General features: G+C 33.7%; 1 protein-coding gene and 1 pseudogene across 1 annotated transcript; both read right to left on the reverse strand.

Annotated features, from left to right (window-relative positions):
• Nucleotides 1-691: 691 nt before the first annotated feature.
• LOC134273364 (activating signal cointegrator 1-like) lies at nt 692-9,890 on the reverse strand (annotated as a pseudogene).
• Nucleotides 9,891-16,619: 6,729 nt separating this feature from the next.
• On the reverse strand, nt 16,620-17,511 carry LOC134273365 (tripartite motif-containing protein 2-like). The gene is made up of 2 exons (XM_062755561.1): nt 17,130-17,511; nt 16,620-17,095 (listed from the first exon to the last, which is right to left on the reverse strand). Exons 1-2 carry the CDS (start codon nt 17,509-17,511, stop codon nt 16,620-16,622), a joined length of 858 nt encoding a protein of 285 aa, XP_062611545.1.
• Nucleotides 17,512-17,822: the final 311 nt, after the last annotated feature.

The raw sequence follows: 17,822 nt of genomic DNA on the forward strand, positions 1-17,822 counted from the left end.
AGTAATCCTACATCATCAAGTATTATTTGTTGAAATTTGGCAAACAGTACATAAGTAGTTATAATTTTTTGTTGGCAAGGACGGGATTCCATTTTTGATGCCCACTATATAATTTTTAACATTGAAATCCACCTGCTCACGTGTCTATAAAACAGGCATTAGTTGCTGTAAATGTCACATATTTCAGTGAATATTTCTTTGGGATTTTTAACAAGTTTTACAGCAGCTTTGATAAAGCTTTTGTCCACTCTAGTTTACCGATTCTTTACCATTCATTTATAATGCAGTGTCTCGAAAAGCCTTTGTTTCCCAGCTTCTCACAATGAAACTATGTGATGAAAAGTGGTCACATAAACTGTTATAAATTCATTAAAGATTTAATTATGAGAGAAAGTCAAGTTTAATGTCATATGATATCTGTATTGTATATCATACAGTTCACGACATTATTTATTGAACAGCCCTCGTAAATCAAGAAACAACACACTTTTTACAATGGGGGACACTGTAGCTCTCTGTTCAGTCAAAATATTTTTTTCGTGCAGCTAGTTAAAGTTGTGATAAAAGAATCTCCCATGGCTTATTAAATGTTGGATTTCATTTTTCTCAAACTCGTGTTTTCTGCCTCTACAGAATGATCGGATAAAGCTGTTAACAGAATCAACGAATACATTATTAATTAATTTATTTAAAAATTTATTTTTCTCTTGAAACATAATTCAGAGAACATTTCATAACATCTTCTTATTAAATAACATTATAAACAAAACAAGCATTATTTTGTATTCCCTACACATAACAAGTATTGGCAGATGTAGAAATGATAGATCTCGATACATATTTGAACATTTGGTTTTAAGCATTGCACAATCATTGAAGATGACTTTTTTTAAACCTGGGCTGTTCATGCATAAAAATAAAATAACATTGATTATATCCCATGTTAAATCAAACATATTAAAGAGAAATCCATCTAAAATCCCACCATTTTCACCTCAATCCCTTTTTAGCAGCTTGTAATATATGGTTCTCAAGCTTGTCTGTCAAAAAATAAAAATAAAAAAACTAAAGAAAAATGAAGAAAAGTAATTCTTTTTTATACCACATGTATTTTTTACCATTTCATGTAAGCATGTTAAGTAGTGATACTTAAAAAAATACATTCTTTAAGTTAGAATTTCTGGAACTTCATTGATTAAAAATGTACTAGACTGTCCTATTGTACTGGAATATGGATTTTACCTGTACCTACGAGTATAATACATTTTAAAGGACACTAAAATAAGAGAGTACTTACATATCTTATGCTTTCCTTTGATGGGGAATTTCACAACCAGTTCTTGAGGGTTTTCACAAATGAACACAAAAGGAGATACTGATTCACCATCTGGAAACTACAGTGAAAAATCATTTGTCAACCGAGATCATAATACAGTAAAACTCACTTATAACAATGTCATTGGCACCTATGAAATTAGTTCAAATTATTTCGCTATATCTGTAATTCGTTATATCCGTATAAGATATTCATTAAATTTATATAGCTGGGGATCCAAGATAACTTTGCTATATCTGTAAATTCGCAATATCTGTGTCGTTGCTTAGCACGTTTTACTGTGTACATGTACATCACTTATTTTTAAAATATATCTTCATATCAATGTACAAGATCTCAAGCTTTTGCCGAGCTCTGAATCTTTGAACAAACTTTAAGGAATATTTTTTTATTGCACTTATCAATGTCCAAATATTTATAAAATTAAAATTGAACATTGCAGTACTGCTCTACAAATTTTGAGTTTAACTTCATGATTAATAACATCTTACAAAACAATCATATAAAACATAATCTTTATAACCCTAATTGGTCCTCACCTTTTCCCTGTATTGATCTTGTGGTAGACAGTCCATTAAATCCACACATCCTAATAAACAACCCACTGGGTAGTGTGTGGGACACTGGAGATTGGGATCTGAAACACAGAGTTCATATTTTGTATACAATGTACATGTAGTTAAGCTTGGACTTTCAGTAAAGCATGGCATTCTCAACATTAAACAATTAGCTTCTGAAATTCGCACAACTTTCCTTCACTGTTGAAATATACATGGGATCAAATTCGGCCAAATGCTAACTAGTGTAGCAAATAGCCGATCGAGCCTTGCACCGCACATCAGCGGGGTTTAAGTCTTCTCACTGCTGTCAGCAACAATTAAAGTCCCTGATGCTATTAAGTTCTTCACCAAATGAGATATTTATTTGCCATTTTACAGACACTAATTACATTCACTCAGAATGCCACGCCTTACTGAAAGTCCAAGCTTACCTGAGAACTGTTCTATCTCCTTTTGCCATTTTTTTGTTTTTTGGAATAAAAGAACATTTTTTTTTCCTTCTGAAATTTACCTCCATAGTTCTTGAAATTTTGCTTTAAAAAAACATCTTTTTTCTTCTTTTTTGTAACTCATACAATAATTTAAAGAATCTTACAATAAATTTCTTGTAATAACCATACTAACTCAAATATTAGCACTTTGTGATGAGCAAGTAGAAAGTAATTTTACTGAATACTAGTATTCTCTTTTTCATATGGTAATATAAACACGAATTGGACCTTTATACAGGTATTTAAAAGACTCACCTTTATACGGGTGCTCTATAGACTCACCTTTATACAGGTATCTGTAGGTCTGCTCCACATCAGCCACTTCCTGCGGTGATGGAGCCTTGGCGGTGGCTGCTATCCACAGTCTACCACGGTGGGCCGTGTACCACGTTCTACCCTCATGACTGATAACAAAAATAGATTAACTTTGTTGATCTGGTACAGTGTATTGATATTTTTTTGTATAACAAAGAGTCTGTACCATACAGTGTCCTTTGGATTGGCATGAAATGACTAAATGAATCATTTTAATACTATTAAATTTTGTCAAGTATATTAATTTTCCTCTCTTCGAAGTCTAATGCATTTATAGTAAACTATTGTTACCTTGAACTCAATGAAGCCACGACCTTGATCAACAAGGATTCAAAATAATGAAGTTCAACTACAGGGTATATATACCGTAATTAGGGGAATACAATACGCACTTTTTTTCTAAAATAAATTTCTGTGAGAAAGGGATGCGTATTTTACATAGCAATGGGATTTTAACAAGTTTTTCTTTCAGGTGAAACACGGCTATAGTACGTTGAGTATAGTATACCTAGAGACATATGCAATTTGTTTTGTTAATTGCCATATTTTAAACTTCGGAAAGTTATTGTTGGAAGGTATGCTTCTTAAAAATGTCACTTTCATAATCTTTTTATGCCCAAATAACATGAAAAAGTAAGTTAAAAGTAATTTGAGCTGCATGTTGATTGTCTCCGAGGTGGCCGCCATTACCGATGTTATTTTTAGACGTTCACTCATAGCTATGTCACGTGCTTAGGAATGATAGTGCACATGCACCTTATCTGCCAGACAAAGTAATAAATCTTTTTTTAATGAAATACAATAAAATAAATATTAACTTTAGGTTTGAAATAACTCAGTGATAATCTGCAACAATATTAACACCCCTCCATACGTCCCAACGAAGGAAGACCAATGTTGTGACACACGTGCGCTGGTCAAATGACATGCCTATCAACACCCCTCGGGGCAATTTATTGTCTACCGACTCCAAAGCAATGTTTTTGCAGTTAGAGCACTGATTATTTACTGCCATGTTAATTGCTGTGATTATTTTCTTTGTTAAAATTCAAGTGAGGTTCTGACCTTTCGTATGTGTGAGCATGGTGAGCATGTGTTGATTACGGCACTTAAACAATTAAACACTTGTTAATTGTAATTTTACCTTATCTTATACTTATCGGCTTCTTGTTTAAATCATTGAGAGTTGAGAAATGAAATATAAATTATGCTAAAACTTTTAATAAAAGTGGTATCATTTAGAAAATAAGATATCCGCGAAGATTAAGAAGAGGAAAATCGTAGTCTTCTTAAAGAAATAAATACTTTGATGTTTCAATTTCGTTTCCTGTTAAAATATTGTAAGATAATTTTAAGCATGATTATCTAGAACCAAAATTAAATATGACAACTGATAAAACTTTTGACAATATCTCTTGCTTTGTTGAAATAAAATTATTTCATCTAAGAATATGGCGACGCATAATTTCAAAATCACCGTAACTATTCTTTTAAAAAATCTGTTAATACTTTTACGCAACATTATCTTGTGCTTTGTTGAAATAAAAGAATAAATAATTTTCTCCAGATTGCCGCGATACGGAATGTCAGGATTAAGAGAAAGTTATAAAGTGTGTATTTTTAAAAAAAGTGTGTTCAGTAAATTTTTGACACCTAATCCTCGCCGATTTTTGTAACAAATTACCGTGATTTTCATAGTTCAGAACATCGCTTGGTAAATTTTACTGTTGCGTATAATACATCCGAACTGCGTTTTTTCCCCGTTTCAGACTCAAAAAGGGGGGTGCGTATTTTACATCAATGCGTATTATACTCGGCCAAATACGGTAAATATTGTTTATAATGATATAGACTGGTGGTTACCATTTGATGCCTTGACCAGCAGTGATATTGTATATATAAATATTGTTTATAATGATATAGACTGGTGGTTACAGTTATGCCTTTGACCAGCAGTGATATTGTATATATAAATATTGTTTATAATGCATATCATTGGTGGTTACCATTTGATGCCCTTGACTAGCAGTGATATTTTTTATAATGGTATAGACTGGTGGTTACCATTTGATGCCCTTGACCAGCAGTGAGGCCCAGGGTTGGTGCATGCTCAGACACACGCCCTCATCGGACATCTCCTGTAACTCCCTGTCCTGCAGTCTGAGCCCCTCCCTCCTTAAATCCCCCTCCTTTCTGTGGGGTCTCTACAGTATGGTCCTCTGAACCGGTTGGTATAAACTGAAAAGCAGAGTGACATCAAATCAAAATTAAGATACATTGAACTTGGCCAAGTGCTTTCTTTATCTAAATTTCAAAACTTTTCTGGAAAATTTTCGTAAATTCTTTAAAAAAAAAAAAAATTAGATCTTCAGGAGAAACCTAGTCAAAAAAGGATCTTTTTTTAATAAGAGCAGAATCTTGTTCATTTCTTCACAATATTGGAAAGCCCTTAGACCCTTATCCCAAACTTTTATATAAGAGCTTACTAAACAACTGTTTATACACCAATCAGGAGGACTACAACTAGCTAAAAGGGACATTAAACCTACCTTAGGACATGGCACATTAATGGTGGGATTAACTAGGTCGGGAAGATCTTCTTGCGATGGCGGAGGAACTTTCTTTTTCACACCAAAGTGGATTTCCTGGATGACATCATCATTGACGTCATACATATTCATTCCAGCTGAATCGTTCTCCTCTATCACGCGACGGCCTGCGAAGTCTAGCGTCACTTTCCTGTCCTTCCGTGATGCATGTCGCTGGGCCCTTAATTCTTCCTCTCTCTTCTTTAATTTTGACCTCTCTGCATTACTCAACCAGCGATTGTCCGTCGAGAAATAGTCCGACTCATCGTCTATAACTTGTGTTCTTCTGACACTGTTTGATAAAAAAAATTGTTGTAAACCGAAGTCTTTAAACAAAAAATCTCACTGCAGTGCCTGGTATTCCAATCTTTGAAATAAATCTTTATACTCGTTAAGTCATTACAAACAAGAGATGTTTGTAAAACACTTATGCCCCCCTCCCCCCCCAAAACTGGAATTTTTCTATGTCCAAAAGGGTATAACTCTGTGAGAAATTGCACGATTGTACCCAAAACAAAACTTGACCTAGATATTTGTCTGATATATCTGTAACAGTATACTAAATTTCATTTCAGTATGTGCAACCTCTGCGAAGAAAATGAACGGAAACTGCAAATAATACGAATTTTTCTAAGTCCAAAGGGCATAACTCTGTCAAAAATGGTGCAATCATATCCAAAATAAAATTTGACCTCGACATTCATCTGACATATCTGTATACCAAATTTCATTTCAGTATGTGCAATGGTTGTGAAGAAAATGAACGGAAACTAAGTGGACTGACAGACAGCAGCCAAGCAATTATGCCCTCCCTTCTTTCCATGTAAAATTTTACAATTTGAACAGAAAAACCTTGTTTTGTCAAACTCCAGTAATTTGTTTTTGTGTTGTATGGCTTTTTCATAGTCATCCCTGCTCTTGTCTTTCATCAGTCTCTCTCGTAACTGCTCGCTCTTCTTAGATCCACGAGCCAACACTTCCTGTTCTTCTTTTGTACAAACCTGACAAAATTTCTACATTTATTTCTCTCTAAACACTAAATACATTATTTTTCCTATGTATGCATGTATAAATTTAACCCTGGAATTTACTATTTAGCATTGGATTTTCTGGAATGTAACTTGGCTATATAAATGTATGTTTTGCTTTTTTCCCATGAAATAAGATCTCTTTAAATCTTAAATTCATTGGAAATTTTGCAAATAAAATTTTTAAAGTTCCCACACCCCACCATTGCTTACCAGCTTGCCGCAGAATAAACATGGACCAGACCCTTCCTGCTCACAAACAATTCGCCCACAATGGACACAGTTGGAGATAAGCTTATGTTTTGTGGCTTGACATTCACATGGGTGACGTCCTATACATAACAGAAGCACGAGTTTACATCATGAAGAACGTTCTGTATTTTGTGATGAACAATGCCTCTTTAAAAGAACATTGCAACACATTTATAAAATTTAGTTGGGTTGGGGTATTTTTCATGTTTAGTTTGAAAGCTAGGAAACCTCATGCCTACCTGCTAGTTTTATCACAGACTTAGCTTGTCCTTCCTGACTGAACAGTGGAATAAACTTTGTCTTCTTTGTCTCCTGCTGTGGCTAAGGATATAGTTAACATTTTTAAAATTATGAAGGCTGCATGTGTACCAGTGTATTCTTAATTTTTGGCAAAACTTTATATCAACATAAAATCTAGCTTTTTTTTTTATCTTTTGATGACAATATTGTCAAATTTTATCATAACATAATTTATTTCACATGCAAACCTCAAAGCAAAAGTTCAGTTTGATGATTTTTGCTATATCATAAATCTATAACACACCTGTTCTGCCTTGGCAGGTTCGTTCTGTTTTCCTGTTGACTGACTGCTCTTTGAGGACTTGTTTGATTTTTTCCACTGATATACACCTCCTCCTGATCAGATTTACGATAAACCTAGAAAAAAAAATTTACATTAATTTATAATGTATATGTATATGGATGGTTTAACTTACATCATTCTTTTAGTGTAGAACTCTATACAAATCCATTTAGTTATGGTGAAGAAAGTATTGACAATACAAAAAAGGGGTACAAAAAAAAATTAAAGAACAGCAAAATATGCAAAAAAAATAAGGGAATAAGTGTCTTTTCATAGTTATAAAGTTTGCGACTTTTATCATGGTTATTGTGAATGCTGATTTAACAGCGCAAACTAAGTTTTACAAGGGACATTTTTACTTCCAGTATAGTGCAATAGCTATTCAACATGCCTTTTACAAAACAGTAACCAGTTGCATTAGAATTTTAAATTGAGATTTTTTTTGTGTTTTTTTTTTAAATTTTTAAAAGAAATTTCTGCTTGTAAATGCATTTTTTTCATATACAAAACCAATGTCTATTTTTCTATCAAAAAATATCATAATCATGATTTGTTTTATTGTTTACTTGAAATTATTTTAGGCCAATGTCAGAAGTTTTTCAGCAGTAAATATAAACATAGCACTCACTGTGATGTTGTCTGGCTGTTTTTCCTGAGGTTTCCATTTCTGTATTAATTGACTGATGAAGGTCGTAGACCCGGGGATCAGATCCATCTAACAGTTCCAGCATGTACGCCTGAATCTCTGTCGCATCCCCAATACTCAATATATACCTACAAGCAAACATTCTATAAATATACCGGGGTATGCATTTTTTTCTTTGTGGTTATTAAGTTATTTGAAATTCCTTAGTATTTTTCAAAAATACTTAAAATTAAATCAAACATTTAAGAGAAGTCTCTTTATTTTATAATTACAATGCAATATAATTTTTTTTCTCATAAAAGTTTACAATTAATTCATGCTTTGCTTTCAAACCTACAAAAGGTAACTAACTTGTGGATGGGCCATAAAACTTGGACTTCTGGAAATTCCAGAGCCAAAGTGGCTATAAAACTTTGATAGTCACTTTTGATCTGTCTCGTTTTTACAAAAGGAATATATGGTGGAAAAGTGAGAATGAGATCAAAGTTGAGGCTCATTTACACTTTATGACCTCGGGGCCAGGTTCACAGGAGGAGTAGGAGGATTGCATATGCCTTGCACACATTTTTAGTGGTTGGCATCATTAAAGAGGTGATATAATCATTTTTCAAAGGATGTACATATTTTTTTAAATAGTTCATCAATACAGGTCCGATAGTTATGAGATTATTTTAAAAAAAAATATTGAAACAGTATAAATGACACATTTACAATATGAGACATGAATCATTATATTTATGGCATGTTAAGATTTAGTCTAGTTCTTATTCCTACTTTTTTACCCATTCAGACAAGTTAACATTACATTTGTAATTTTTTTTACTTGATTTTTTTTTTACCATTACAACAATTTTTTAAACAACTTTCAAATTAAAATATTGTATTGATCACTGTTGATTAAAATTTAACTTTTAGTACTTTATAATTTATACTCATTGAGTTTTTTTCTTAACAATAACAAATTCTTTTGACACTTTAAAAAAAATATATATTTATTTGCCTTTGTTTTTCCTTTTCAGCTTTCTAACACATCAAGCAAACCGAAAACGCCATTCTTTTCCTACTATTGAAGATCAAAAGTGAAAGTAATGAAAAAAAATACCTTCACTGTTGACATGTTTAGCCTTGAGATTAGAATATTTACTAATTTTATTTCTTTTTCTTCATGATAACAAATAAGATAGACGTATAATTAATGTATTCATTACTAATTCACTCATTTAAGGATCTGTTTTACTTTATTAGAAACTCAGTAATCTCATACAGCTGTCATATATGTATGTTTACATCCAATAAACCCAAAAGTTAATGAAGATGTGTTTGTTTACATATTGAAGCAATGGGTCTTGATTCAAAACAAATGTTCTTGATATCATTTTCACTGTGAGCTTCTTATTAATAAGATGTTGACTCAGCCAAGTGAAAACAGCTGGAGATTGCACAACAACATGTATCAATGTGTAATTTCCTGTCGTAACACACAATAATTTTAGTTCAAAGTGTATAAAAATTAAAGCATTGACAGTTTCTAATCTTCTTTCATACAACATACTTGGCATTATCCTCTGAAGCCGGCAAACCAAGCTTTGATAGTTCATCACACATCCATCGCTCCACTGAAGTCCGCCATTTTAAGATTATAATGTATGAACCAAACTCGTCTTCATTTTTCCGGATATTGAATTTTATTACGTGATGCCAGGGACCTATATGGGAAAAGACCACTAATTATTTTCCCATAGAACTCCATACAAACCTTAGGCCCTCTCAGTACTTTACTATGACAATTTCAGAAAAATCTTTAGCATCATTTCAAACTTTGTTCTAAGCCCTAACAAAAAATACTGAAAAAAATATATGGTCCCATTGCGTTTATAGGTCAAAATTGCAGTTATTTTCAACTTATAGAGATTCGCAGTAAATAACACGCGACATAAAAAATCAACCCCCACTCCTAAAATCTTCCCTGGTATTTCCATAGTTTCTGTAATATTCCCTCGTCCTATCATTTATTTCAAAGGTCATTAATTTTACTTGAAAATGAAAACAATTAAATACCTGATTTCAGCCAATGGCGTAACGCCTACCCATTTTGAGTACTCTGTTTAATGTTCCATAACAAACAAAGCCATGTGTTCATCCGGGGATTTGGTGCTCTGATTCCTATATACTAACGGGATAGGCAACTACCGCAAATCTCGCGATATCTCGTAAGTCGCGGGATTTCGTAAGTGAACTTTAATTAACTATATTTCTAACGCTATCGCATATTTGAGATCAAATCCTTTAATTATCTGTCAAAAAATCATTCAAGATTTGTTTTAATCATGTATTATACTCCTTATTTAAGTAGTAATTTTGTTTTATGCAAAATCAGCACATGCCCCGATCAGCCATATTTCCGAGAAATCGCCGATTTCGGTCTTTGTTTTCTTTATATTTAAATTATATTATTATTATCATTTAAAATTTATTAATAAATCAATTCCAATACATAAAAGGAATAATTGATAATAATCAGAAAACACTCTGTTTACTGGGAATAAATGTTAATTGAAAAATTCGTAGTGTCTTGCGTGATGTTTTGGGTATAAAAACGTGGCGATGAAGGAGTTGCCTATCCCTTTAGTATATAGGTCCCTGGTGATGCGTAAAAGGGTCAATATAAAAAAAAGCAGCTATACGTGTCACTTCTTTGTAAAATCCTATTTCTTATTTTCTCGCTATTTTGGATTGTTGCTTTACAATGTATGACATCTATACTTTTTACTTACTAATAGAAATTTTCACATAATTAATTTCATTTAAGTCAATAGATGATTTTTATCACACCAATCAGCCAAATTCAGCTGTCAATGGAATTTTTCTCTTCAAATAAGGATAAATATTGCCAAAAACTGTATGAATTTTTTTCAGAAAAATCATGTATGCATAAAGTAAATGTTAAATAGAATATATATTGGAATAAAAAAATATTAACCCCATCTTCCATTTAACTGATACAGCATTAAATATGACTGTACAAGAAATTTGTGTCACTGGTGTTACTACAGTGTATTTTTTTGCCACACAAGAGTTATCATTCCTGATAAGAGAATATAAACAGTCCTAAGTCATATTACATCACTTCTAACCAAAAACAACAGAAAAAGTTCTTTGATATTCATGATCAGAACATATTGCTGGACTTCAGAAGTAAAAAAGTACACTAGTATACAGACTTTTTTTGTCAGTGGTGTTTCCATCGTTATTCCAAAACAATTTTAGATATTCATTGAACTCTTTTACGTAAGATGTTCTTTAGGTGAACTGATAGCAATATGAACAAAACTTTTACTTTATCCAGGGTAGATAAGAGATACCAGATCATTTTATGACTAATACGTCATTGGTGTTACTGTCATTGGCATTACTTACCAGAGTTTAACACCAATGACAGGAGATGGCTACACCATTGACAATACGAGTCTTTGGAGGCAAAATATATTCTTCTTACTTAGAAAAGTTATTTATTTGTATTCTACTTTGCCAAAGTAATTTATGGTGTTTGAAAGTATTCTGATTTATTTTCCAATAGATATTTTTTTCCCACTCACAGATTTTTCAAATATATGGTAATCCCAATGACAACTTCAGATCATATACATGTAACACCAATGACAAACATTTTTTTATGCTCAGAAAATATATTTTCCCTTCTGAAAAATTCACAGGCCAAGTATGAATGTCAGAGGGTTATCACCTTAAGTAAAGTAAAATTAGTTAAGTTAAACTTAGTTTGTTAAATCTCTACAAATAGTTACCTTTTTATGGTAACACCAATGACTTGTGAAGTAACACCAGTGACAAGAGATTTTGATTTATACATTTTATCCACTAGTTCTTTAATGAAGAATATGGGATTTAAAACGTTATATCCGACACAGTTGAGATCCTTTTACCCTACCCGCATTTACTTTTTTTTCAAACCAATGATAAACCAATACTGTATTTCTTTCAGCTTTTACCATGCATTTATATACAATCATGTGGGGCTTTATTGAAGAAAAGTATAAGAAAAAATTAACGTTTGCAACAGGGGGTTTTCTCCTTTATATTTTTTTTTAAGTTATATCTACATATCTACATAAATCACATATTCTTTTAATGATTAAATGACAGTACACCTCATGTAGCTCTGTATTATGCTATGGTCACAATGGAATAAGTCTCAGTCACTGGTGTTACCAGATTTCTTTTTGTTATAAGATCATTTTAAGTATGAAATCCCAGAAACTTATTTCATTTCTGTATGTTAGTCATGCAGTGTATTCTGTCTTTCACATAAAATTTCATGTTGTATTATGTTAAATTGCTAGTTTTTAAGTGCTAAGTCATTGGTATTGCTGATTTCGATCATTGGTGTTACGGTTGAGTCAGTGGAGTAACCAACCTAAAAGGTGTTATTTTTCCCTTTTAATAAGTTTAAATGTAAGAGATAACTTTATATTACCTTAATTTTCTGATTGAAAAAAATCATTAACTATTTTATTTTGATTTATACACACATGGCACCACATTTACAGCATAGTAGCGTGTGTCTTTTTATTTTTGTCTCACGTCAATGTACAAATATGATTGAAAACTTAATTTTCATCACTGGACAATGAAACTTTTGGACTTATCAGTAAACTTGAGTAATACTAGTAAATGTTTATCATAGCTTGCATTCATAGGTTTTTCACTTGATCATGTTTATTCTATACAACAAAATTTTATAAGGTAACACCAATGACAGAAAAACACAGTTTGATAATATTTACGAGAACATTATTACTGGAAAAAAATAGCTTCCCTACTGTTTGCTAAATGTTGTTTTCCCAAAATATTGTGCAGCTTTATCAATTTAGATACAAAAAAGAAACGGAAATATTTAATTGAATTTTCACATGAACCATTTAGCTGCTTTTTTTTTGTATTGACCCAATTTAAGCGTTTCGCTAGCCAAGGAGTGGCGGATGCAGGGATCTTGAAAAAAGGGGGAGGGGTAGGGGGCCCACAGCCAATCAAAAATGACTTATTAAAGAATCAAGTGCCTGTTATACAGTATATTACATGTGTATATCAATTTGTTTCAATGGTTTAATTCTAAGGGAAGAAGGGTGAGGGCATAAACGCATCTGCAGATGTCGGAAAGTGGAAAAATGGTTCTGAAAATTTAATAGATCACATATTCGCTAGCTATGAGTTCTGATACGCTACTCCTCATAGGAGTAGCATATCCAGGATTTTTTTCCGGGGGTGGGGTTTAAATGGCCCACCCCAATCAGAAGAAAATTAAATTACCAGTACCTAGAAATTTCAAGGATTGACACGTAACAATGTAAACTTCTTTCTTAGACGTGAAGCATCTTTCTTTGTGGCATGGATGGTGTTGCTTCCAACAACCCTTAATATCTCTGACTTCTCTTTCCGATCTCTCCAACTAAATACGGGTCCACGTTCTCGGAAAGGGGGGGGGTTCGAGTAAGACTCCTCTTTCTCTTCACGAACAATTCAGGGACGTAGCAACCGGGGGGGGGGGGGGCTGGCCCCCCACTTTTTGCCAACAGTACTTTTACTATTGAAAATGTTCATTGAAAGGCTGGTTGGCTCCCTCACTTTATACTAAAGTAAAGAAATATGAAGGAAATATAGTACTGTAAGCTTAAAAAATGGATATTGAAAAGAATTGGTAGTGGAAAAAGTTTGCCTCTAACCCCCCCCCCCCCCCCCCCCCCGCACGAAATAGGATTTTTTGACTTTGGGCAATTTTCTTTTTTTTTCTTTTTTTTGCTTAATTTTTCAGGTAAGTAAATAAAAATTTAAGTGACTCCCCCCCCCCCCCCCCACTTTTAAAATCGATGCTACGTGCCTGCAATTAACCTTTGGGGCACCTTGCTTGAAAACAACATGCCTTTCCAATATATGGAAGAAAATGTAACTGCTAGAGGGACAACGTCTAGCCAGGGACCTATGGAGTATATAGGTCCCTTGGTCTAGGACAGCTAGGTAAAGTACGTGCATGTCCAGAAAAAATGAAGCTTTTCTTAAATCAGAAATCAAGATGGCACAGACAGATGTGAAATTCTGCAAAAGGGTCCTGCGGAGTGAATGCAAATCAACCAATGAAATACAGAATGTACAGAGGTAGACACGGAATTGATTTGATTGAAAATCTTTGATGTACTTAAATTAGAAAAAGTATGTAAACTTTGTCGAGGAAAAAAGAGTCTATGAACACCTCAGAAATTTGCATCATTTTAGACACGTGTGGCTTTTCTCTATGGTTAACAGATTTAGGTCAGGACAAAAACTCTCTGTGAACTTCCTTCTTGATATACATAAATGTGCCAAAACCATAAGGAAATTGTTTGCTGCAAGTTAGCAGCAATGTTTTGCCGCAAGCTTGCAGCAATGTTTGTCGCAAGTTTGTAGCAATGTTTGCCACAAGCTTGCAGGAAGGTTACCATATTTCGAAATCCAGTGTTTCATTTGCATGGTAAAATGTTTACTGCAAGCTTGCTGCATACTTGCCGCAAACCTGCTGCAAACACCAAGACTTTGTATAGACTGTCATGCTTTCTTTAGCTACATTGCAACAAACTTGCTGCAATGTCTGCACAAGTTTGCTGCAAAGTTAATTGCAGCAAATATTTGTAGGAAGGCAATATTTTTGGTAAGGGTGTCAACATATTTATTTAGAAATGCAAAACAAACACATGTTCAAACTGCCTGAACTCAGCAGATCCTTGTCCCTCTGGATAATCTGAACGTCACAAATACCGGGGGGGGGGGTGTATAAGAAACACAGAGTAAACACTTGCAAAACAATTATGTACATGAACATCTTATATTTTATTATACATGTGATGTAACATGTGCAACTCAGAAACTTTCAGCGATTTGGCCTCGAAACCCCTAACAAGGGTTATTCCCTTTAATTCACTGATGCCTAACAAGGCCCCTATTGATCTGTAATCCCCCCACACCCTTTGATTTCTTGATCCGTTACAGACATCTGCTTAATAAATATTATTTTTGTAAATAATTTTTCAAAGCAAAATATGCCCTAAATTGTAATCCCCCACCTTTTGAAATTTCTTTCTATCCATAACAGAAGTCTGCTATCTAAATTAAATTTTTATTTAAAAAAATTACAAGACCGTTGGTGAACTTTGCTAATTGAAAAACAAAACATGCATACTATTTTTTCATAGATTCAATTCCATCAAAACATATCGATAATTCCCACTAGATTTCAAACTTGGTACTTCTTATTTTTGTTAAGTTTTACAAATGTAATATTGACAGAAAGACTGATGATTATCTTTTCTTCCATCTTCATAATTACAATCTGCATTTATGTAAATATACTTAAGTTTGTATATTTGAATTACTCAGAATCTCGACAAAACTTGTACAAAGTATTCAACATTTATTTCAATTCTAGTTGATGTATAACATAGCACTACAAAATCTGTCGTTTTTTCCCATTTTAATTCAGTGAGTCTTTTCCCATCACTTTATTCGAATATTGATTACACTATGTATTTCAATATAATAAATATAATGTGACTTTATTCTCCCAAGAATAAAAAATTAAAATGAATTGTAAGGAGATGAGAACAATATTCAACCACAAAAAATCTTTTAAACAATACAAATCATGAGCAGAGTAAACAAGGACCTCCAAGCATACGGGATCAGGTGCCATGGAAGAGTGAGCATCCCCTGCCAACCGGTCACATCCGCCGTGTGCTCCTTGTAATGATCCAGATATAACGGAAAATCCATTGAAATTCAGTGTGCGAACAATTAGGCTAAGTATAAACAAGAGGCCAATGGGCCACATCGCTCACCTGAGCAATGTGGCTAGGAAAAGAGCAGAAATCATTTTATTATTGAAAAAGTTTAAACTCAATAGTGATCCCAATTAAAAATGTGGCTAGGAAAAAAAAAAGGAGAAATCAGTTTATTATTGAAAAGTTTAACCCAATAGTGGTCCCAATTAATCCTTAAAAGGGAGAACTATTATTTGAACAAACTTGAATCTACACTGACTAAGGATGCTTGCATATTTCTTAGACTACCTGTGGCTTTATTGCCCTTTACATGAACTTTCATCGTGGCCCCTCCCTACCCCCAGGGGTCATGACTTGAACAAAATTGAATCTACACTACCTTGAGAATGCTTCTATATGAACAGGATTAATCATGGCTTTGCTATTCTTGAATATGTTTCTTGGAAAAAATTTGGATTCCATGTAGTGGACCCGCCCTAACCCCAGAAGTCATGATTTGAACAAAATTGAATGTCCGATACCTGAGGATGCTTCCATAAAAATATGATCATTCATGCCTTTGCTATAATTCTTGAGAAGAAGATTTATAAAGAATGTTTCTATATATTTCTAAGTAAAACTTTGATCGACCATTGTGGCCCCGCCCTACCCCCAGGGGTCATGATTTTAACAAACCCGAATCTACACTACCTGAGGATGCTTCCCTATAAGTTTCATCTTTCCTGACACAGTTGTTCTTGAGAAGACTTTTAAAGAATTTTACTATATATTTCTATGTAAAACTTTGATCGGCCACAACGGACAAAGATCAGAAAAGCTCACTTGAGCCTTGGGCTCAGGTGAGCTTAGAATGCCAGTCAGCATTTGACTCAATGATAGATTTTAATTTACTGAAAATAGTCTTTCGGATAGGGTATACCGTGTTTATCAATAATTGTCAACTATAGATTAACAATATTTATTCATTTAGTCTTAAAACCCATTATAGTAAATGGTCTTACTGTAGGTATTTTATTTTCTTCACTTTTCTGTTTCTATATTCAGCAACAAACAGATTGTGATTTGTATCTGTACACAGTCCCCAGGGTTCACTCAGTCCACATTCTATGTAACGGAGGAACTGTCCATCCTGGTTTATGATGTGGACACAGTGATTGTAAATATCAGCTGTAAGGATGTGACTCTGACTGTCTGTGGTAATTCCTCGTGGATTGAATGGTTGGTTCTTCGGAGCTGAAGTACATCCAATGTACCTGAATCTCAGTTTCCCGGCCTGATTGACCACCACTACTGCTCCAGCCCCAATGTCGACCACGCAGATATCAAGATTCCTGTTCTCAATTAGGTATTTGCTATCAGGGCCACAGGAAAAGAGGGGATTTTTCTTATCACCAAACTGGATTGTTTGTTTTTCTGTGGATCCAGAGTAACGGACAACTTTTGATTGTTGGTAATCTTGACTGTCTATGATCACTACGAAGATCACCAGAGAATGTACTACAGATACCACGGGGAATCAAATCCCAGTCTAGTCTGAAAACCTCCTCTATCTTTCCATTCTTCACAATGTGTACAGTTTTATCCTTTTTATCTGTATAAACTAGATCTCCAGTGATTGTGACAACTATGTTTTCTGGTCTTTTTCCTGACTTGGTTTCGAATGACTTGAGTAGTGATCCCTGATTGATGCTGAAGAGTTTCATGGTGCTGTCATCTCCACTTGTCCAGATTACTTCATCACTCAGACAGGCCACATTGTAAAGTTCTCCATACCCAGTATCTATGGTGGTGACAGTCTCTGGCTGATCAAGCAGCTGTTTGACTGGAGGAGAGGATCCAGCTTCTGGTGAATTCCCAGGCGGACAACCTTTTGAATTTGTTGCTCCCATCGAACCAAAATTTGAATTTTCACGATCGAGTGGTTTCATGTGTAAATGTGTTTCAAGCTAATTACCTGTAATTATCAAACATGCATGTTGTTTAATTTCTTTACCCTAAAATTCTTATCATAAATATGTCTTTAATTAATTATTGTTTATGATTAATTAACCAAGCTCAATTTGACTCAATGAAAAATTGCACTAGTATCTGACAAGGTCTTTGTATCGGCTATAGAACTTACGAAATGATGACTTTAAACGATACTAGTACTGCTGATATTCTTGTTTCATCAACTTGTTTGTCAATAATTTACCTCGTT

The sequence above is a fragment of the Saccostrea cucullata genome, unplaced genomic scaffold, assembly GCF_032062105.1.
Source record: "Saccostrea cucullata isolate Sc308-1 unplaced genomic scaffold, CSIRO_AGI_Scuc_v1 ctg19898, whole genome shotgun sequence".
Classification (NCBI taxonomy): Eukaryota; Metazoa; Mollusca; class Bivalvia; order Ostreida; family Ostreidae; genus Saccostrea; species Saccostrea cuccullata.